The following is a 23,919-nucleotide window of genomic DNA, read 5'->3' as shown; positions in this document are numbered from 1 at the left end:
GAATTAAGTGAAGAGGTTAGGAATGGAAAGGAAGTGTCTTGTGGATATTAAAATATAACCAGGACTTCAATAAGGCCAATCAATTGTTAAAACAAACATGGCAGTTGTTTATAAATAAAATACGAGAATGCCAGGTGAGATGGGCTAACTTAGCCATTTGAAATACTATATATATTTTAATGGATTCCTTCTGCTGAAACTATAGTTAAATAGGGTGTCTATTTTTGAATTCACATATTGTATTCCCTCCCCTTAATACTTAAAATTCCACCTTTCTACAATCCTTTGCTTTTAATTTCATCTCAAATTCATCCTCGGTATGGATTTGCGGGAAACCAAGGTTTGCAACGCAAAGGTTGTGTATGGTTTCAAGGATGAGTTTCCTCCCTTGGAAACAGCTATAGGCGTACAAACGAGAGGCACGTGGCCAACTCCTGCTTTTTAGCAGGTCTAGTGTGACCTTCAAAACTCCTTAGGACATACTGGTCTCCAGCGGGGCTGCATCTCCCGTCAGACTTGGGCTGGCGGGGTCTTCCACCCGTGCCTGGGTGTGTGTGACTCGCGGTTCTGGGGCTAGAGTTGCCAAAACAATACAAAAACGGACAAAAGGCAAACCACAAAATCCCGTGCCTTACCACGGTGGGCAAATAAGTGAAGCCGCTGAGAAAGGTTCGGCCCTTGCCCTTTTAAATTTCTAGTGCAGGGACACCACATACACATACACACACTCTCCGCCCGGCTCTTCCCACTCCCCGCCACACTGCACCAGCTCCTTTCCCCAAGTCCTGATTCATGAACCGTGCCACCTTTGTCTCATTTTAAACTGTGCAGACTATTTTAATCCTCCCACCCCCATCCCAGATTTTCCCCTCCCTTCATCCTCTGGAAAGCTCTGAGGTAGAGCGCTCGCTGGGTGGGAGAGCGCTTCTCCCAAACGGCTCCAGTAGGCGAGATCGGGAGAAGCCCCCTCCCTGGGACCCTGCTGCGGGCTCGGGGGAAGCGCCTCGGTCCCTTTAAGGTGCCGTGCTCCCCGAAGTGCGGGCAGGCAGCCCGGGAGCCGGCGCGGGTCCAGGAGCCGGGTGGGGAAGTCCTGTCGCCCTCCCCCTCCGCCCGCATCCCGGCCTCCGGGGGCTGCCGGCCCTCCGCCCACCGCGCACGGGCGGGCCATGCGGCGGCTCTGAACCATGTCCTCCTCCTACGCCAAGAACGGTACCGCGGACGGGCCGCACTCCCCCACCTCTCAGGTACCGCCCCCTCCTCCTCCTCCCCACCGCCTCTGCCGCTCGAGAGCGCCCCGCCTTTGTGCCGGGAGTGCGGGGCCCCGGGTCCGGGAGTCGGCGGCCGGGCACCCCCACCCCTCCTCCGCGTCTCTCTCCTCCCGCTCCTCCTCTTTCTCCTCCTTCTTCTTTTTCCTCCTCCTCCTCCTCGCCCTCGTCCGGGTCTCTGCGCTCCCGCTTCGGAGCCCGCAGTCTCCCCCAGCCTATGCCGGGGACTCGGACCCCGCACCTTGCGAGTCTTTGTTAATGGATGTGGTGGGTGCTCGCGGGCTGCTCTTCTCGGGAATCTTTTCAGCCGTCGAGGCTTGGAGTGGGTGGGAGGGAGCGTGGGCTGTATTTGGGAGAAGCGGAGGAGACATGGGTGCGGGCTCTGGGGGACCCCAGGGTGCTGGTCCGGAGGTGGACTCTAGCCGGGGGTGGTCGCCCGGCTCCACGCTGCGTTCCTCACTGGCTTCTCTCTGGCCCCGTGTGTCGAGTCCAGGTGGCCCGAGGCACCACGACCCGGAGGAGCAGGTTGAAAAGATCCGATGGCAGTACCACTTCGACCAGCTTCATCCTCAGACAGGTAGGAGGCAGCGGCGACACGGGAGCGGGGTGGGGAGGAGGCCGAGCGCGCAGCGCTGGAGTCCTGGAGCAGAGCGCTACTCCGTGTGCTGGAGCCGCAAGTCCGGTCCCCGCGCGCGCCTCTTCGGGCTCTGTCCCTTTCCCGCTAGCTTCGGCTCCTGAAGTCTTTGAATTCAGGCGTCCTCATCACTGCGCGCGCCTTTTGGGGCCCAGTTCATTTCCCTGTATCCGGGGCTCCAGGTGTTCGGGTCCAGATGTGTCTTCGTAGCTCCGGGAAGTTAGTTCGTACTTGTGGACACAGGTCAGCGGGAACAGAACATTGGTCAGGGACATTGCGTTTAAGAGCTAGAAATGTATCTGGTTGCACCTTCAGTGTGTGGGAGAAACATCTTTAAGGAGTGTAACTCGACTTTGTGTACTCAGATTCGGAGAGCTGTGGACCTGGTTTGATTCGCGGTGAGAGATAGGTGGTTTCTCCTATTTTTATCCTATTTTGAATGCTCTTCTCTGCCTAGTTCTTGGGAGAGATCTCCAAGCTCTGCTCACAAGAAAGACCCTGAGCAGAAAGTTTGGCTTCCCTTTGGGACCACATCTTTAATTCGTTTAATTAGGAAAGGACCGCCGTCTCTGGTTAAATCTAAAATGAGCGGAGGCGGGCCAACTCAGTCCCAGGGTCTCAGTGGAACTACACTCTGTTTGCTTTCTTTGTACTTGCTTTCTTCTGCGTGGGTCTAGTTCGAGTTGTTTGAGCTGAGGGTCGTTGGTAATGCTTGATGCTTAGGTGCCTTTTTCCACCCAACACAGGACATTGGTCCTCAATTTTCGTACTGTCCATGTGCTGTAAATGAAAACGTCTCTAGCTGCTGGGTGCTAGAAAAATCATGCAAAAGTAAGTCACCTTGATCTCTCTTTGGAGCAGAAAATGTTGGGTTGTGTGTTTGGGCTTGAGTTGGGAAGACTGATCACTAGCCCGGACGCTTTTATCCCAGGTACTGCTGTGGGTTGCTGGAGTGACCTTGAGAAGTTCTTTTCCTCTAATGTGTATCTAACTTGTGATGATAGCTGTGGTATTTCTTTCCTGATTAACATCAAATTCAACAGATTTTCAACCTAGAATGGGCCTCCTTGGAATAAAAATTGTACTCCATCCTCTTCTGAAGGGTCTATAAAGCATGTTTGGATATTTGCAGAATTTTACTTTCTGCAGAAACAGAAAGTATTATTACTACTCTTTAATTCAGTGAACACTAAGCGCGTTCATTATTCAGATACACTTTGGATTCTGAATTCATCTAAAAGTATATTCTTTGCTTTATGCAACTGCTTAGATTATTTATGTATTTGATAAGGTAAAGACATTGTTCATCTTTAGAATGTTTTTGAGTTATGCAACTGTTTGAGGTCTTGCAGATGTTTATTTTGTAGGTGCCTATTTTTGGTAGTGCTCTATTGTTGCAGATTCTTGGAAATACTAATTATATAGCAGTGCATTCTATGAGCTATTTATCTAAAACTTTTCAGTTCATCTACACCATCACTGCACTAATGCTTTCATCTTCAAAGCACAAATAAAACAACATTTTCTGTAATATTTTTATTCTTTCCTCTACTAATGTCAATAAGTGATTGAGATAATGTACGCATAAGCTCTTGTAAAGTGTGTTGCTATGTATTGTCTTAAAAACCTAAAAAGTATTGCAAGAGTAATTTTGGGAGCAATTTGGACCTGTGTAGGCCTTAAGAATAAATATATTTCATAGATCTTTCTGAAACTGGGATTTATCAAGTTGATAAAATGGTCTAATTTAAATTTGAGTTACTTGTAATAATATTATGTACACAGTCTTCCTATTTTGGCACAAAAATAATACCTAATTTTTTGAGCACTTTACAGCTCAGACTGAGTATCCTACACATGATCTAATTTAAATGGCACCATACAGATTCATCTAATGGCTATACTTTAAAAAACTGAATGATAATATGGGACATTGTAAATGAAATTTAACAGTATGCTTGGAATAAAATTGTGCAGTTCGCACCCAAATGTCAAAAAATATTTTTTTAAAAAACACAACAGCCGTTTAAGTTAATAGAGCCTCATTATTTATAGAATGACCAGTGATTTATTGGCATTTAAATTCTTGAAATGTTGAAGTGTGGAGTTTTGGGTGATATTTCACAGTCTGTTCAGTGCCTTCACACTGGAAGAAGACGGTGGGGATACCAATAAAAATAATGCTGCTCATTTCTTTGTCATGTCATTTTCAAAGATATGGAGGAAAAGTGTTCACTAAAAAAAAAATCCATGTGTCACATCAGATGAGGAACACTGACTGGTGGGGAGCAGAGGGCATTTGGCAAACTTAATAAAATACTGTTCCTTGAGCTGGTAAATGAGTTTCATTGCTTGTGTGTGCTGTTCATACATGTGTGCACACAAACACATGCACTCATTTGAGTTGGCCTGAAAACAGGCAGACTGAGAGCCTGCCTCCACACTGAGGGCTGCTCACAAAGTCCCTCAGGCATCTTTGACCTTGTTTCCTGGTCTACTAGATTGCTGGCTTCCACAGTTTAAGAGGGATGGAGGTTTTGGAATGAATCCAGGGAGCAAGTAATGGCTTTTTTGAGGAAAGGTGACAAGATTAAATATTTTGCCACTGAAAGGAGAGAAAACTAGGGGTGACCCAGAAATCATCTTCAAAGTGTACACAAAAGCATTCTTTGAAAATGTGATGGAGTGCTCTTGTTCTTCATTGAGGATGGAACTCAAGAATTGGCTAAAATTAGAAAGGAATGATGCTTTACAGCAAGACTCTGCTAAGAATATTGCTCCCGTTGGAATGGCTTTCCACATGTGGCCATAGAATTTTCCTCCAGGAATTCCTTCTGACAGGTTATTTGTGAATGGATCATTTATTCATCTTTTGTGTTTTTAGGAAGCACTTAAATATTTGCTGTGTGCCCAGCACTGTGTTAGATATCATGAGGGAAGAATATCAAGATGAATGAGGCTCATCTTCTGTACACAAAAAAATATTTTATAGCCTAGTTATGGAGGTGGAGATGTATGCAAATAGTACAGTGAAATGTAACAAGGAGGTGGTCACAATAACCGTGTACACTGAGTACTGAAATACCCATGGGTGTCACTGTATATGCAGTGTATATGATGGAGTACTCCAGGTTAGTCCTCTTCCCACTGGGGTTTGAAGAGAAAATCTGATCAAAGTGGGATTTGTTTGTTGACCTCTTCTTGTTAAGTCTGCCTTTACGAGGACTGTGTAGTCTTCCATGCCTGGCCCCTATTTGCTTCCAGCTTCATCTTGAGCTATGATCTCTTGTATCTGTATAGAGCTTGAACACAACATTTTCCCTTTGCATGTGATGAGCCCTTTGTCTGGAATACTCCTGCTATCTCCTTTGCCTAGTTAAACTTTTACTCTTCCTTGAGATCTGGGAGTTTAGACTTCCCTTCCTTTTCTCTCCTCCCTAATAAGGTCAGTTCCCCAATTAGGGGCTCCCAGAGTCATACTAGTTTTCAGTAGCACCATCACTGTTATAATTTAATGTGTACTTAGATTTCTCTGTTAATGTCTGTTTCTCCATCCAGATAATGAATTCCACGAGGGCAAAGACGTGTCTGCATTTGACCTTCTTTGTGTCCCTAGCATTTAGCATAGTGTATGTTCAATAAATACTTATTTGAATGAATGAAGGAGTGAATATATGGAGGACTAACTTGACCTGTGTTAGGCATGAAGTTCTGCTCCAATATTAAATGCTTTATTCAATGGAAGAAATTGCTTCTTGGGCTGGGGTTGTGGCTCAGTGGTAGAGTGCTCGCCTGGCACGTGTGAGGCACTGGGTTCGAGTCTCAGCACCACATATAAATGAATGAATAAAATAAAGGTCTATTGACATCTAAAAAATATTAAAAAAAAAAAAAAGAAATTGCTTCTTGACAAACCTCCCCCAAAACTTAGTAGTTTAAAACAACAATTTATTTCTGTGCACTGACCAGACAGTTTTGCTTCATATGATGTTATGTAGGCACTAAGATGTCTAGAAGGTCCAAAATAGCCTCATACATGTGGTTGGCAGTTGGTGCTGGCTGCTGGTTGAGAGCTCAGCTAGAGCTTTTGGCAGGGGGTTCAGTTTTCCTCCACCTGGGCTTCAGCGTGGCTGCCTGAGCTTCTTGATAATGTGGTGGCTGGATTCCAAGCAGGAGCATCCCAAGATGCAAAGGCTGAAGCTGCAGCCCTCCTAAGCCTCAGTTGCAAAAGTGACATGACATCACTTTTCTTACATTCTCTTAAGTCAAAATCCATCTAAAGTCTTGCCCCATTTTAAGGGGAGAGAAAAGATATTGTCTCTTGATGGAGTACTACAAAGTCATATTTCAAAAGAGCATGTGGGTAAAAATAAAATAAGAAATCAAATTCAGTATTAATAGAACGTTGCACATTGAGTAAGTTAAAATATCATTCAATCTATATGACAAATTAAAGGAAAAATTTATATTCAATAGATGGCAAAAAAAAAAAAAAGGCATTTGGCATTTGATAAATTTAAAACATTTTGTAAGGAGCTGGGTGTGGTGGTACATGCCTCTAGTCCCAGCTACTCAGGAAGCTGAAGCAGTAGGATCACTTATGCCCAGGAGTTCAAGACCAGCCTGGGCATCATAGTGAGACTCACCTAAAAAAAAAAATTTAAATCTAATAAAAATTATCAACTAACATTTCACAGCAAACAAAGAAAGAAACTAGAAACAAGAAACTAGAAACAACTTTTGTATTCAGCAATCAGTAAGTGTTTAAATAACAGTATATCTACAAAATACTATCTGGCCTTTAAATAAAAACATAAAATAGGTATGAATATAATGATATGGAAATACATTTCACACATTCACTTGAAATATGATCAAGCAAAAAAAAAAACAAGTTATAGAATAATATGTAATAAACTTCCATTAAAAGAAAGAATTGTGGGGTGGAAGATATGATTACAGCTGTCTTTGGAACCATCTACCTTAGAGCAAGAAACCTAGTGTTTTTTAAGGTATGCTAATCGGATGATCCTTACAATAATTCAGTGAGCCCACATTGTATTCAGAGATCTAAAACATTCAGATTCTAAGTTGAGAGTATAATAAAATAAGTTAGTAGACAAATTCTTTGGATTATAATTTGAACACTGGATATAGACACGTTTCTCTGATGAAATGCAAATTCATCAACAGAAGGTATCTGCCTTGTGCCTAGCTCTAAGAATAATCATATGCCTGGAGGCATGTATATATGCAAAATTTATCCATAAACATAGAATCACAGAATTTTAGAACAGGAAGAGATTGCAAAAAGAAAATACTTCAATTTCTTCTTTTCAGATAAATAAAACATAGGACCAGGAACATAAAGATCACACCAATGGGTAGTGGTGGAACTAACACAGACGACCTTGACTCACACGCTGTTTTCTCATCACAACACACTTATCCCTGAATAATCAAGATGCACAAACTCACAGAGATGTAGGTACATTAGAGGACATAGGAGTTTATTCCTCTTAAATCTGGAAAGTGCTCTTAATCTGTATTGTGAAGAACAAAGCATCAGTTGGAGAATCTGGAGACTGGTTTCTTCCTGATTCCATCATGGATAATATTTTTTGTTTGCATGGTTCACAGTTCATGTTGGATCCTTTATTTATTTGTTTGTATATTTCCTTACTTAACTCGTAGTTGTGTTAGTCTGAGTCTAAGCAGTTTAATAAAACTGCTTGAGTTTTTACATCTGTGGACACGGACAGGTGATGATATCTTAGAAGCTAGACCCATAACTCAGCCACAGCAGGAAGCCACCATTACCTTTAGGGTAGAAGAACAAGGGGAGGAAGCTGTTATTAGGGTTCAGTGGCCAGAGTCACCTGGCAAGAGCTAGAACCATAGGGATCCCATTTGGTGAGAACTAGAGATACAGAATAGATGCAGCCTCTGTTGAAGCAGCCGCTTGAGGTACACAGAATGGGGAGAACTCCCTTGCTTCTCCTCTCCCACCCTCCTGTCTTGGGCTATGACTAGCCTGGGAACCAGGAGACCTGGGAGCCTGGGAAGCAGCCTGTGGCATTGGCCCCCTGAGTTAGAAAGCTGCCTGGAGAAGGGCAGGAGTGCATCTGAGGGAGATGGGCCAGGACCAGCACAACCATCGTAGTACTTTAGAGACTGTAGGGTGACAATAACGAATTGTTTTCATCAGCCAAGTTGGCAGTTTTTATTGCTCTGTGAGTGGAACTCCTTTGCTAAATGGTATGGTCCAGTTACAATGTACTTTAAGGAAAGTTCATACTTCCTATGTAAATTTTTTTGTGGAGTGATCCTTTCCAAACAGATCTGATAGAGCAAGAAAGAACTCTGTCTCTCTCCTGGTGAACTGTGCTTTATTCTTCCTTTCGGACTTGAATAAGTTGAACTGAATTTACAAAATTCACTGCTGAGAAATATGATTACTGGGCAGCTAAGCAGTGAAACAGTCATTTTTGCTTATCTCTAATGGTCTCTGTTCTTGGCTCAGAGTTCCCAAAATTTCACTTCTGTAGAATAAACAACTATTTATCCTTCAGTTTGTAGTGATAAAGTTTTATTGAAACTTAAATTCTGATGCAAGTTTTCATCTTTCTAGGAAGCTGTGTGGAAACCTAAGCTATAAATGGTTGACTTTGCCTGGACCCTCCCCTTCATTACTCCGCCTGCCACCCCAGTGTCACCCCTGGGTTTCGAGGAGCCCAAGCTACTACTCCATCCAGGCAAAAAAGGAGGGTCAGAGCTGAAGAGAATGTCAGTAGTCAAACCGTGGGGTGTGGCTAGTTGTAGAAACCATCTCTCCACCCCTGGTGAGACTACTAACTTATTGGATTTCCCTGGGCCAGTGGAGTCTGGATGTGGCATCTTCTCCGGGTGTGGTGGTGGCATCATCCAAGCTCATCCTCTTCCTCAGAGTCCAACCCTTTCTTGATCTCATTTCAGAAGCTCAAACACAGAATAAAGCGTAAATCCTAGCCAGGGGTTGCCGCTTGCCACTAATGCAGATCCACTGAAGGCTAGGAAACGCCTACAGATGTGTGGGGAGTGGGCTGCAGGCCCCATTCTGCTCTGTAGCTCTCAGACCTCTGCATGCTTTCTAGCAACATTTTGGAGCAGAGTGCTTCCTTTGCTTGCCCTTGACTGGAGCTTCTTTCCCCATCTGACTTTATTTGCTGAGAATGGGTTATGGGCTCTCAAAACCATCAGTCCTCTGAGTCAGTCCTTCTGTGCTGAGCTTCTGGACTCCTTGCTTCCTCCTTTAGATCCAGTGTGTTACACAAGTCTTCCCTCTGTGGGCCATGACATGACAAAGCTTGCAGCCATCCCCAGGCATATACTCTGTCTAATACCTCTCTAGATTCTAAGACATCGAATTGATAAGTCTGAAGTAGGGCCGCACTGTTCTTCCCCACAAGCCCCCATAAAACACATTCTGCTTTAAACAGTTGGTATTGTCCAACCTTCATGCACTTATATGCCCTCCCACTTCATGAACCAGCAAAACAAGGAGGGGGAGTGCAGTGCTCTTCCTTCTAGAAGAGCGTAAATTCGGATTTGACTACACAGAAACACATCAAGAATCTCACGTGGATTTAACCATGATTCTGGGGGAAGGCAGATGGATGCTTAGGAGATGTAGGACTGCATGGAGTCAGCTCTTCATCACAATAACAAATACTTGAGTTAACTTATAAAGAGGAAGGTTTGTTTTGGCTCATAATTTCAGAGATTCCATGATGGGTTGGCCCCATGAATTTTAGGCCTGTGGGGAGGGAATGCATGTTGGGAGTGTGTGAAGGAGCAAAACTGCTCACTTCGTGGCCATGATACAAAAAGAGGGGAAGAGGAAAGGGCTGGGGTCCCACTGTCCTCTTCAAGGGCATGTCCCCAATGACTTAAAGACTTCACGCTTGGCCCACTATTTAAAGGGTGTACCACCTCTCAATAGTGCTACCCTGGGGATCAAGGCTTGAACACATGGACCTTTGGACACTTACCCAAACCGTGACAGACCAGAAAAAGAAGCCAGAATTCATAAGAAGGCTAAATTATAGACTCAATTTTAAGGGAGGAGTTTTGTTGCTTTCAAGTAACAATGATGACAAGCTGTGTGCTATGGCAGTCTGCTTTCAGAATAGATAAGGCGGATGTAGTATCAGCACTCGGCTTGAATATAAACAGTGCTTTGGAATTTCTTGAGGAGAGTTCTCATTTTACTAGAGTAAACATGTTCCTCTGTAAACTTTCCCATTTTCTGTAGCACGAGTTTTCTTATTACACATGTGAATAGAGTAGGGGTGAATACTTGAATCTGAAGGACTGACATTCAGCATTTGTAGCATTTTTACTTTTTGTTCTGAAGGCATTAATTAGGTAGGGGCTGTAAAACTTATTCGACAACTACTGAATCTTCCTGATCATTTCATTTGGAAGACAAATTGTCTATTTCTCATTTTATATTCTTCTCTGTTGGTGGATATTTCTTTCTCCAGGGCTACAGTTTAATTACTTTAGCAATATTTGTTTTCAGAGGAAGTATTTTATAAACATGAACTTCAAGAGAATATGCATTTTTCTGGTTGGCAGAATCACTAGAAGTGGTAAACTTTCCTAGTGTTAACTGTGTCCATATATTATGATAACATTTTAAAACTCCTTACGGAAAAATTTTAAGTAGTTTCTTTTTTGAATACATGGAAAACCCAATAGCAATGGAAATGTACAGCACCTTGTCTGGATAATTTATCATTCCTTCTGTTATCTTTTCAAATGACCCAGTGGTATCATTAACAACCTGAATGGTTCAGAATCAAACAGGTGGATAACATGACCATGTCATGGCTAGGATGCTCCACAGTCACTGCCTTTTTAATTTGGCCTATTTATAAGTGCGTGCGTGTATGTGTGTGCCTGTGTGTGTGTTGAGCAGAAAGACAGAAGGCATTTTCTCAGGAATTTAGAGGCCATTTTCTGTTATCACAAAATCTAGCATTTTCATCACCTAAATTGAAATTTTGTTTCCGTTAGCTGTTGTTCCCCATCCTCTTCCTCACCCCCTAGCTCTAGGCAGCTACTAATCTACTGTTCCTATGTATTTGTCTATTCTAGATCTTTCCTATAAATAGAATCATACAGTAAGGTGGTCTTTTGTGATTGGTTGCAGCTTTCCCTAACACATTCTCTACACCAGCCCATGGGGTTTCAGTGGCCACCCAGGGTCTAAATGTGAAGATGTTGGCTTGTATTTGGAAATGGACTTACCTTTCCTTAAACTAATGTCCATCAGATCTATTCAAGTTGTGGCGTTGAACAGGGTGGGTCCTGTGCATATTTATTAGGAACCACAGTCTCGGGTCATAGAACTGAAGAATTCTTTTGGCAAAACTGTGTGACCTGCGTGGAAATCAAACCCCTGACCCTGACCTCCTTGTCATTAGTGGCACCCACCTATAGACAGTGTTTATATAATAGGATATCATTGAAAGAATTAAAAGGAAAGTGTCTGAGCAATAGAAATGGTTATTGCATCATTTTCAATAGATTTTAGTCATAGAAATGTCTCGGGTACTTGTAATTCAAAATGCTTCTTATATTTTATCTAGGTGCTCATAATAATGTAACTTTGGTAATTATAATATTTCTTTTTTGAGAAATACAATTAAGGAGAAAGCAGAGTGCTTGAGTCCCAAGCTAAGTACAATATTTATGGGAATTATTGAGTATATAAAACTGTACTCTCTATGTGGCAGGTGCTGCTCAATTATATTTGAGCACTTCCCTGGGGGACAAAAGTCAATTATCAACACAGTCATTTAGGAGAGAAATAGGTCAGCTGCAAACATTCTTTGCTAATTTCAGAAAGCTCGAGGGTTGATTTAGTTTGGGGATGTTTGATTCTTTGGTCTCTATATTGAGGACTCTGGTAGGGAAGGCTCAGTTTTTCAATTGGTATTGTTGTATTCCTTTACCGTAATACAATATCAAGTTTCTTTTGATGATGTAAAATGAAAGTTAAACCATATTTTTAAAAAAAAAAAATGACAACAAATCATCATTGTAAGAGTAATGTTTGCCAGGGTATTATTATAACTGTTATTTCTAAATTAGTAGAGATGCTCAAACAATGTCTTATTTTCAAGTGTTTCATTTACTAGTTCTCCATAAGGGTAAAAAGTATCAATTGTTTAAAAAAAAACAAGGACATTGGTGTGTTTTAAAAACATATATTCTGTGTTATAATAAGCATAACATAAAAATTTCCATTTTAACCCTTTTTAAGTATGCAGTTAAGTGGTATTAAGTACATTCACAGGTTCTTTTTTGTTTTAGTCTCAATGGGTGTGGAAGGTAAATTAAAAAGGCAGGTAAAACTTAACCATATCTAACTAATTAAAAGGCTTAAAACATACACCAATATCCGGGCCTCCACCACCTCTCTGGCTTTGGTCAAAGCAACAAGACCAACAAAAAAACCAACCCTTGAACTGCTTCACCACGGTGTAGGTTCCACAATCAAGAAGGGACCAAGTCCTCGACCATTCAGGGTGGGAATGGGAAAGTAGGAATGGGAGGGGAGACTCCTGGGGGAGACCCCTGCCCCCAAACACCTGTTTTCACATGCTGACTGTTTTCCTTTTTCCTTTTCTGTCTGAAATTTGAATAGTTTCAAGATGATTGGGTTAATGAGCAGCCTATTTAAAAATCATGAAGGTCCCCAGGAGTCTTAGGAGGCTCCTCTCATTCATACATTATTGCTTCCAAGTATGTTCATGTTATCCTCTTTATTCCCCCCATGTTATCCTCTTAATTTTTTTTTTAATTTTTTTATTTTTTTATTTTTTATTTTTTTCCAACTAGGAAGTACTTTAATCGTTTTTCTTAGAAAAAAAAAATGTCCAGACACCTAACAGTTCACAACATTTCAACAACAAAGTAATGGTTGAGTGGGGTTTTTAGGAGCTGGGGGTTCTGGAGTATTAGGAAGAAATGTTGGTATCCTGTTTCATTACAGATGGATGGCATAGGCTTATAAACGGGAGATTTTGGGCTGCTAATCCAGTATCAAAGCCAGTGGAATGACACATCTTTCTGTAGTTTATTTCCTGCTGTCTCCTCTATTCCATAGAAATGCACCATACAAAGCCTAGTAGCAGCTAGCTTAGGATCTAGTCTTCCCCTTGAATAGGAAAGAGAGTGAAGGGAAGGTCACTCCTGAGTTTCCATGCTTTCCTCTTCCTCTCCTTGAGGTGGTTCTTCTGTATTCTCCTCCTCTTCCTCTCCTTCCTTCTTCTCTGGTGGCTTCTCATAAGCCTTTTCTGAAGGTGTCACTATCACTCCATCCCAGGTAGATATTTCATTTCATATTTCATATTTCTCATATTTCTCATATTTCATATTTCTCATTCATACATTATTGCTTCCAAGTATGTTCATGTTATCCTCTTTATTCCCCCCATGTTATCCTCTTTAAAAACCCCATCACAACAAAACCTGCAACTCCCAAACACATGTCCTGACCTCTCTTGCCTTTTTACACAGTGTCCCCCTCAGTCTCCTCTGCTTCTCCTGCTTCTATGGCAACCACAGTATCAGAGTTGGACTCAGTCCCTGATGTCTTGCCTTCACTCTCTCCACCCTGCCATTCCTTTTCCTAGAAAGGGTCTCCCTGTTTTCCCTCGACAATATGATCTTTTCGTCTGTCAAAATCCTCTGGAATCTCCTCCATGAGACCCATTCATATGGCGCTTCTCAGTCATGGCCCCAACACTGTTCTGACTATTCACTTGTTAAATCCTCCTTTGTGTATTCCACATGTCCCTGGGCCCTGCAAGGCTGCAGGTCCACACTGGCATCGTTGCTGATGTACATGTGGAACAGGAGGGAGAAGGAGCAGAGAAGTTGTAACCTGTCCACATCAACAATCACATTTTACTTGTTCACCTGTTCTGTGTGGAGACATAGGACCTTTGTTATGATTTGGATATGAAGTGTCCCCACAAAGCTCCTGTTAATTCCTGCAGGAATATCCATAGGTAAAGTGATTGGAATGTGAGAGCTGTCACCTGATCAGTCTATCCTAGTTTGAAAGAACTTACTGGGTGGTAACTGTAGGCTGGTGGGATGTGATTGGAGGAGGTGGGTCACTGGGTGTGCCCTGAAAGGGTACATCTTCTCTGCAGTCCCTTCCTACCCCTGCTTCCTGACCCTGCTTCCTGAGTTGAGCAGCTTTCCTCTGTTGGGCCCTTCTCCCAAGATGTGCTGCTTTACCTTGGGTCCAGAGCAATGGAGTCTATGGACTGACATCTGAAGCCACCAACCCCAAATAAACTTTTCCTCCTCTAGGTTGTTCTTGTTGGGTAATTTTGATCACAGCGAGGCAAAGTTGACTGAAAACATACCTTGCCCCCTGATGTCTTTTCTGTGAGCCCAGGTGGTACTTCTGCGTGCTCAGAGGACTATCCCCTCATTGATGTCTGCTGCCAAAGCTTTGAGGGAGGCTCTGCTGCAGTGGTTGGTCTTCCCCTGAGAGACCACTATGACTTCCTTCTAACTTAGTTGCTCCATACTCTTTGACGTCTCTAGAGAAGCTATGTTCCAGACTTCAACTCTAGGTCATACACTTTCCCCAGGGCCCTCCAGAGCCATTTCTTTTGCCCCACATCTCCCGGAGTTCCTTTTAAGACCAGCTTCTGCAGCTTTGGCCTGCATCTCTCTGTAGGGTTCCCCTTAGGGAGGAGACATTATTCTGCCTTTGCTCAGACTATGCACAAACTTGCCCCTAGTGGTGACTGCCCACTGATGCACGTCAGCCTGCACACATTGATAGAGAAGTTGACAATCTTTGCATCGCCTTTTAGGCTTGGCTGCTACGTACTGATAATACCTTATGTATTTTACTTTATGCATTTGCATATGTGGTGGGGACAGGGGTGGGTAGTAGAAGAAGAAAAAATGGAGAGAGAAAGGTGATATTGGGGCCTGGATAGGGTAACAGAATAGGGTCCTTGGGACAGAAGGCAGGCACTGGATGACTGGGGAGAAAAAGACAGTAGTTGGTGGGAGAAGGTTTAAGAAAAGGAAGTGACTGGAGATCAAACTTGGTTTATTTCAAACTTTATTCTGGAACTGCATCTGTTAGGAATCTTCCATTTGTATGCAAAGTTGGACAATCCTAGAGATTAGGCCGAGGTTGGCTCTGCCCTGGCTGAGGATGGGGAGGGCAAACACTCTCAGGGAGAGGGACCCAGGCAGGAGGGTGGGAAGTCTGGCTTCTCCTTCCCCGGGTACCCAGCATTTCAATCTCCTCATGGATTTTTAAAAATTATAGTAAAATGCATATAATACAAAATTTACCACCCTTACCATTTTTTTAGACAGTTCAGTGACAGTAAAATACATTCACGTGACTGTGCTACCACTTTTACCACCATCCATTCTAAATAGGATTTCATAGGTTAAATTGATAGCTGGAATTTCTTTTGTAAGTTTTTTTTTTTTTTTTTTGCGGTACTGGTGATCGAACTCAGGGCCTTGTGCTTGCAAGGCAAGCACTCTACCAGCTGAGCTATCTCCCCAGCCCTTGTAAGTTTTTTAATGAGAAAATATGCGTGGAGTTTCAACTAAACTGTGAACTTCTGGGGGCACCACACATGTATTGACATGGGGTTACTACCTGAATTAATACTTCTCAGGCCTCCATTTACCTTTCTGCAAAATTAGAGTGATAGTGGGGTGGGCTAGGTGACCTCCAAGGTTCCATTGAGCTCTACTACATAGAACTCATTAACTTTAGTGGAAAACACTGTATTCTGCAGCATAAGGGTGGAATGTCTTGATACCTTTCCTCGCCCATCATAAGGGTCATGACTGACATTTCTATAACAAAATACAGGTTAATAAGAGAAAAGCATAGCAGATTTATCTAATCCAAGTTTTACATGACTCAGGAGACTTCAGAAATGAAGGCCCAAAGGTCCAGGTAAGACTATTTCTTGTACATTTTAAATTTTTAATTTTTTGGCACCCAGGGGTGCTTTACCTCTGAGCTCTACCCCCAGCCCTTGTAATTTTTTATTTTGAGACAGGATCTCACTAAGTTGCCCGGGCTGTTCTCCAACTTGGGGTTCTCCTGCCTCAGCCTCCAGAGTTGCTGAGCTTACAGTCATGTGCCACCATGCCCTGCAAGACTGTTTGTATGAAGATTAGACATCTATGTGGAACTGTGGTTGGACAAAAGGGCATGATCTAATGTAATAGATCAAGTCGGGAATCCTGGAAAACCCTTGCTAATTCTTCTTGGCCTCTCTGTAGCATTCCTTCTCTTGGATGTGGGGCAGGACCCATCTGAAAGGAGGGTCTTGAGAGGAGAAGGGAGAGAACAACCTTTCTAGGGTTCATGGTTTGTGTGGGGAGAAAGGTTCTAGGTTCTGTGACCTACTTCAGCAAAGAGGAATTTTGGTTTCTGTGACTCACTACAGGGGAAAAAAAGGGGTAAAAGAGAGGAGGGTATTAGAAAGTCAGAGAGACTTTGCTTCCAAGGCCTTCTAGACTCTTATAGTTCCAGGTTCGCAGTATGGCAAAGCACCATATTTTGGGGTACAATGTTCTGAGTCCCAATAGTAGCTTTTGCAGAAAGCTTGTATCACTTAGCTTCTGGGATGAACTTACAAACATAGGGTCCTTTAATACCTTGCAAACTTTAGATGAGGATATTCTTTTGTAATGTAGCAAGGAGATGATACGGAGAAGTTTATAGGAGGAGAGCTAATTTGGGATAAGCTGGAATTTATAACCCTTTTAAGCATATGCATGAGGCATGAAAGGATGTACAAAGAAGAGAGTGGGTTGTCAAGACTGAAGTATTTAGTGAGGTGGTTCTCAGATATGCGTCCTGGAAGCTATTAAGAGGAAGTCTGCCGAGGAGTAGGGTAGCTCCTGCTATTACGATTATTACAGCCTCAGGAAGAGCAACTATCTAATGGGGCTTTAAATCTGTAATAAAGAACAACAAAAGTTGCCATATTGTAACTTTGCTGAAGGTGAGTGGAACCACAAGATTGATTGTCCTCATTTGAAAACGCTGCATTAGGAGCTTTCGATACTGACTTTCCTGCATCTCTTGTTTCTCAGGGGCCTGACATTTGAATGCATAGTTCATCATGGTTTCCTATTTTCCAATAAATGAGGCAGAGATTTCTATTTTTAAGTGACATTAACTAATAAGTGGACTTTGGTGGATATTTTTGGAATAAGAGATCTTACTTCAAGTCATCTGGATATTCTGGACTGAGAGTTTGCGTTCCCCTGAGATTCATAGGTTGAATCCCTAACTGATGTGATGACATTTGGAGGTGAGACCTTTGCAAGGTAATGAGGCTTAGATGAGATTATGAGGTAGGACTCCCTTATGGCATTAGGGCCCTTGTAAAAGAAGAGTGATCAGAAGTTTTCTCTGCTATGTGAGATAATAGTGAGAGGACAACTGTCTGTAAGCCAGAAGACTCTCTAAGTTCTAAATTGCCATTGTCTTGGACTTCCCAGCCTCTGGAATTGTTAATAAAATTAATAAATTTTATAATATATAATTTTATACATTATTATAAATATTAATAAAATTAATGAAATAAATTCCTATTGTTCATTCTACTCATTCTATGGTATTTTATTACAGCAGCTTGAATTGATTAAGAAACATAGTTGGAAGCTAGCATATTTCACTGTTTACCTTCTCAACCCCTTTAAACATGCTCTTTATTCTCAATCCCTTTTAAACATGCTCTTTATTCATTATATAGAGGCATATTTTTATATCCTCCCTTATTCTGGAAATTATTTAAGTTAGCTTATATGATATCACAGGCTAATACTGTGAACTAAAGAGAAAATATAGGTAACAAAGTGTGTTGAGTACATAAAGTGTGTGACAATGAAACCCTATTCACTTGGGTTGACTCTGAACTCTCTAGCGCCTACTCAGAGAAGAAAGCAAGGTCACTTACAATATTTACAGTGTTCAAGAGTAAAAGTAAACTTGTTTAGAAAAAGCACTGAAACTAGAGAGGAATGTCTCCCATGTCTTCATAGACTTGACACTATATAAAATAGTAAATTAGACTCTGAATAATTACATCTTATAATTCTAGAGTTGTTTCTTGGATCCTTTGGTATACAGAAAATGTCTCATCATGTTGGAGTACAGTTTAGTAAAACAATTATGTGGGAGCCGTTGCTCTATGGTTTACAGTGTCAGTCTGTGATTCTCAACCTTACTGCATGATAGAATCACCAGGGGAGTCTTAAATATCCTTATGTCAGCTAGGTGCAGTGGTGCACACCTGTCATCCCAGCTACTCAGGAGACTGAGGCAGGAGAATCTCAAGTCTGAGGTCAGTCTAGGCCACTTAAGGAGAACCCTGCCTCAAAATAATTTTTTTTAAAAAAAGGGCCAAGGATGTGGCTTGGTGGTTGACTGCTTGCTTAGCACGGTTGGGGCTCTGGGTTCAATCCCCAGTACTGCAAAAAAAAAAAAAAAAAAAAGGCTTATGTTCAAGCTACATCTCAACATAATTAGGGGTGGCAGTGAATGGGACTTAGATAGCAATACTTTCTGAAACTCCAGATGATGAATATAGTTTCTGGTCTGATACAATCTAGGTAAAGACTTTGTGGGTAGTTCTTTTCTACCAGGATTATCAGTCAGGATAGGTTTAGTGATGCTGCAGTAATAAACACTTCTCCAGATCAACAACATCAATAGCAAAGGTTTGCTTTATACTCACTTTGCATGTGTCTCCTGGTTTAGCTGTGGATTTGCTTGTTGATGTTCTTTGTATAGTAGAGCAACCACCATCGGAAACATAACTAGCTGCAGAAGAGGGAATGAGAGACATGACAGATCATATACTGACTCTTGAAGTTCCACCTGGGTAGATACTAAGACACAGTTACACCTAAACCAAAAATATACTGTATTTTCTTAGTCACTTAATAGTTCACAGGTACGTGGGAAGTTCAGGGTAGGGAGATGGCTTTATTTCAAGAGATCTGTGGTACAAGGATGCAGACTTGTGTGTGGCTCCACTGTTCTCAACATTTGGAATCTATGAATCCCACGAGGCTGTTACAGTTGTCACCATTTCCTAAATGACTCAAAGAAGAAAGAGGTGGATAAGTGACTTCATTTTTAAAGGGACGATTAGGAGTTAAACATATTTCTTCTACTCACAACCTATTGTGGCCTGAACTTTGTCATGTTGCTACCTCAATCTTCAAAGGATGCTGAGACATGTCGCCTGAAACTCAGTTGCCATGTAAAGGCTAAAAATCAGGACAGCTCTATTTTTGGAAGGAGGGAGAGAACGGATGTTGGAGCCAGTTAGGCAGATTCTGCCTTATCACAATAGTGGTTTTCAAAGTTTGATTTTAGCACAGAAATCCTTTTCTTCAAGTGAAACTGCAGATGTCGTCCTTGGTAATCAGCAGATTTGGAGATGTGTTGATGGGGCGGGGGGCTCTATCTAGACCACCCTCCCAATTTCCTCCTCATGTTGTCTGTGGCAGTTCCAGAGGCACCTGCAAGGCATCTGAGGACTCTGTGAAGGTCATGGATGTAGATGGACTGATGCTGTAAAGTATCCTCCCCAGATATCATTCTTCACAGGAAAGAGCTTTGTAATGAAATTGAAGTGATAAACCAGAAGGACGCCTCCATCGGTTGCAGAAAACCCTCTTACCACATCTGTCAATCTCTCCTCCTGCCACCCTAGTTCCTAGCTTGAGTTACTGCTATCTCTCTTCCGATCTGCTGAATCTTCCTCTTTCCATTCATCACCAAGTCTATTCTCCACAAAATCGTCAGAGGTATCGTTTTAAAAAGGAAATCAGATCTTGTCATTCCGCTGTTTTAAACCTTCTGGTGGATTTCAATCCATTTTAAAATGTAACCTAACATTATTTTTTTTTTTATTGTAAACAAATGGGATACAAGTTGTTTCTCTGTAAACAACTGTAGTAAAGGCATACTATTTGTGTAATCATAAATTTACATAGGGTAATGTTTGATTCATTCTGTTATTTTTTCCTTCCCCCCACCCCTCTTTTCCCTCTATACAGTCCTTCCTTCCTCCATTCTTGCCCCCCTCCCTAACCCTAACCCTAACCCTAACCCTAACCCTAACACTACCCCCTCCCACCCCCTATTATGTGTCATAATCTGCTTATCAGAGAGATCATTCAACCTTTGGTTTTTTGAGATGGGCTTATCTCACTTAGCATGATATTCTCCAATTTCATCCATTTGCCTGCAAATGCCATAATTTTGTCATTCTTTATGGCTGAGTAATATTCCATTGTATATATATACCACAGTTTCTTTATCCATTCATCAATTGAAGGGCATCTAGGTTGGTTCCACAGTCTGGCTATTATGAATTGAGCAGCTATGAACATTGATGTGGCTGTATCTCTGTAGTATGCTGATTTTAAGTCCTTTGGGTATAGGCCAAGGACTGCAAGGCTCTGTAATGATTTCACTGCTGCCAGACTCTCTTATTTCATTTGCAGTTTTCACCTTTCTGGCCTCCTCCCCTTGTCTCTGGCCTTACGTCCTCTGAATAAGCCCAGATGAATCCCGTGTCTGCACTTCTGCACTCCTGCTCTCTTTCCAGAATACTCTTTTCCCGGCACTTTACTTGACTGACTCCTTCTTATTCTTCCCATTTCGACACAAACCTCACCTTCTTCGACCTCCTCTGGCTACCCGATCTAAGATGGACCCTGCCCTTTACTCTCTATCACACTCTTTTATCATCAGAAATCACTTTATGTAGTTTTCATTACTTCATTCCTGTCAAGCCTCATTGGAATGTATTTCAAAAAAAATTGGTAGGCAAATAGAATGGCAGTGATCTTTAAGATTGGGTAGCTGGGTAAGGATCTGGGTAAGACTTAACTCTTTGTTGTCCATTAAGTGAGGAATTATGCTAAGGATGTTATGATATTGATGTTTTCCTTTGAGAATTGATGTATATAAGAAAAATGGATTCCTGAAAAGAAGGCTTAGAGGGTCTTTTCAGAACTTATTTGGAGTTGCTTGAAAACATGAAGTGGATGTTCATGAACCCACAATCCCAAAGATATAGGTACACTGATTTTTGTGAGGAAAGAAATTAAAAGCAGTTGTAATCACATGCCTACCTTATTAGCTGCCACCATAACCAGCTGGCTTTGGGCAATTTCCTTCCTAATCTGTTTTCCCCAAAGACCTCACAACAAAATGCACACCCCAAACCCTGAGTTAGGAGACAATGTCGGGAATATCACTGCAGCCTGGTGAAATGGAGGTGGGCATATTTTTTGCCATCTTACTTATGTCCTTAGGGTGCTTTATCGTGGATTTATTTCAGGACCATTTCTACCCAAACAGAGGGCATCAAAGAAGCCTCTTGGTCAGCACAACCTCTGGCCTCCTATGGCTGATGCTTGGTCTGGTGCTCAGAATTAGGTGCCCAGGTTCCTGCAGACCAAATCCTTTTTGTCCCAGAATTCTTTATGGATGAAAAGGCTTACTGGGCTCTGGAATTTAGGCTCTAGGGAGGGAAAGTTTGAGACAGGGGTCTGTGGGCATGACTGAGGGGTGTAGGACGGTTCTACTGGACCCAAGGGAGGCTGTCAGTCAGTCAGTCAGGCCAGAGCTCCGACATGGGAAAGCCAGAGGAGGAAGTTCACACTGCCTCATGTCCCTTGGGTGTGCTAGTGCTCCACCTGAATACTGTCCCCTCCACTGCTTTTTCTGGTGAACTCCTACTCCTTTTCTTCACAATTGCACAAATGTCACATCCTCTGTATAGTCTTCTCCAACACCCCCGGGCAGAATTAGTTTTTTCCTCCTTCAGTACATGAGGAGTACTTCTGCATTGTATTGAAATATGTTTACAGGTCTCTCCCATTGACAGTGAGCCCCTCATGGACTTGGCTGTATTTTAATTTTCTTCCCAGGCAGCAAAGCCGAGCTGTTGGGTGGAATGGAGTGTTGGTTCAGGCTGCATTGCTTTCTGTTTGTGTGACCTGCGACAAGCAATAATGTCCCTGAGGCTTATTTTTCCTCATCCATAAAAAGGGGATGGTAATACCTCTCTCAGAAGGTGGTGCAAGAATTTTGAAAAACGAGATAATGTATGTATATACTGGATGGAAACTTTTTTCTTTAAAATCATAATCCACAGTAGCTCTTCCCTCTTTTCAGCAGGGCCAGGACCACAGTTTGTATTATTCTGCTGCTTCCATTTTCAGAAGTGGGTGGGAAGGCTGGCAGTTCAAAGCCTCTGCCATCCTCTGTTCTTGTGAAGGGAACATCCTAGAGTGAGGATCCTGGTAGTGAGGGTGGTGATGGTGACAGTAATGATAATGATGGTGTTGGTGGTACTGAGGTCAGGCTGGGGCGGTGATGAAGGTGGGGTGGCCATGGTGGTGGTGGTGATGGTGATGGAGGTGGTAGTGGTGAAGTGGTTGGTGACGGTGGAGGTGATGGTGTAGATGAGGATGGGGTATTAGTGGTGATGGTAGTGATTATGGTGATGGTGATAACGATTGTGCTGGTGGGGACGACATAGGTAGTAGTGTTAAGGTGGTGGTGATGATGGTTATGGGGGTGGTTTTGGGAATGGTAAGGGTGCTGGTGGAGATGGAAATGATAGTGGTGGTACTAACAGTGGTAGTGTTTAGCTCTGAAGTTTCGGGGAACAAATTGGTCTCTGGCACTTACTTTGAGTTCTGCCCCTCTGTTGCTTAGCCTACAAGTTGGGTTTCATGACCTCCTATGTGATATTCACAGTTTTGTTTAATTTTGCCATTCCTCCCCTGCCTACCTGATTCTGAACTCGGCCCCTTTACATGGGCCTATATGGGGATCCTCACCTGACTCTCCACCCTTGACTTTATTTGGATATTAACTTTGGTGTGGTTTCCTGGATCTAGCATAGAATCCTATCCTACCTATCCCCTTCTGCTTCATACAGTCTTGCCTCTTCTGGTCCTAATCTCTGCTCTACACGTAGCAGTCAGGGAAACTTCCTTTGAGTTACTTATTACATAAAAGATTTTATGTTAGAGGATTGCAATTGTTGCTGAAGGATGTGCCCCAAGTTCTGAGAGCCCCCCTCTTGGAGAACATAGCTGGCAATGGAGAATGGACTTTTGCTTAAAAGTAGTGATAGCAGATTGACAGATCTGCCCACAATGATCTCTTTTGTTGTTTTAAAAAAGTATTTAATTTTCTTCACAGTAAGTTTTCATTATCCTGCACTGTTACAATCTCTTAACATTATTTAACTTATTTGCTTATTTATTTTCTTAACAATTCAGTTGTTTATGTTCTGTCTCAGCTTGTTCAAAATTCATAATCATTCCATTCTTCTGCTAACTGATGCTAGACTTGGTGATGGCACTAGAATCTGGGGGTGGTGGCTAAATTCTCATATAAACATAGCAAAAGCATAATTGCAAGCTTACTACATGGGCTAAGTGGCACTGAGCTGAAGCAGCCACTTCGAAGAGGGGAATGGCCTCAGGGGCAGGACTTGACTTTGGTGCAGGAGTTGGGAGTGGAGAGTGGGATGGGGGACTATTTTTAAAAATCTTTGATGATGAAGAAGATGGTCTTTCTTTCTTGATTGGTTCCCCTTCTTAAGGAAATCATTATGCTGTACTCATGATGCTTGAGTTTGCTGATAGTTGACTATCCTCAGCTCTCCTGGGCCTTACTCTCTTTGCCAAATGCATGAAATAGATCAGTATAGATTTCTTCCTAAGATCAACAGTGTTTGTGACATATTGCTCTCTGAAAGCATTTTCCTGATATTTTGTGAAAACCCTAGAATTGGCACTAAATTCTGCTGTAGTTGAAGGAACATAGTATTTTCAGCAGCATCTCAATTTCAAGGTCTAGCTTAGCCAATTACTAGACCTGGAGAAAGTCGTTTTAGTTTCCAC

The 23,919-nt window shown here is 42.3% G+C and overlaps 1 protein-coding gene across 2 annotated transcripts in view; it reads left to right on the top strand.

Annotated features, from left to right (window-relative positions):
* Positions 1–1,051: 1,051 nt before the first annotated feature.
* The window catches only part of CACNB4 (calcium voltage-gated channel auxiliary subunit beta 4), a gene marked incomplete at its 5' end in the record, with an annotated part of 250,496 nt that continues 227,628 nt past the window's right edge, over positions 1,052–23,919 (top strand). Inside the window, 2 exons of one of the 2 annotated variants that reach the window (XM_079133285.1) lie at positions 1,052–1,244; positions 1,759–1,842. In XM_079133285.1, coding sequence (XP_078989411.1) covers positions 1,185–1,244; positions 1,759–1,842 — 144 coding nt within the window. Of the gene's footprint in view, positions 1,245–1,319; positions 1,533–1,758; positions 1,843–23,919 lie in introns of those variants that run through there. The other variant, XM_079133286.1, reaches the window with a different exon arrangement.

The sequence above is a fragment of the Sciurus vulgaris genome (genome assembly GCF_902686455.1).
Source record: "Sciurus vulgaris genome assembly, chromosome: 3".
Classification (NCBI taxonomy): Eukaryota; Metazoa; Chordata; class Mammalia; order Rodentia; family Sciuridae; genus Sciurus; species Sciurus vulgaris.
Note: the sequence above shows the minus strand (reverse complement) of the source record. Positions and strands in the feature narration are given on the sequence as shown.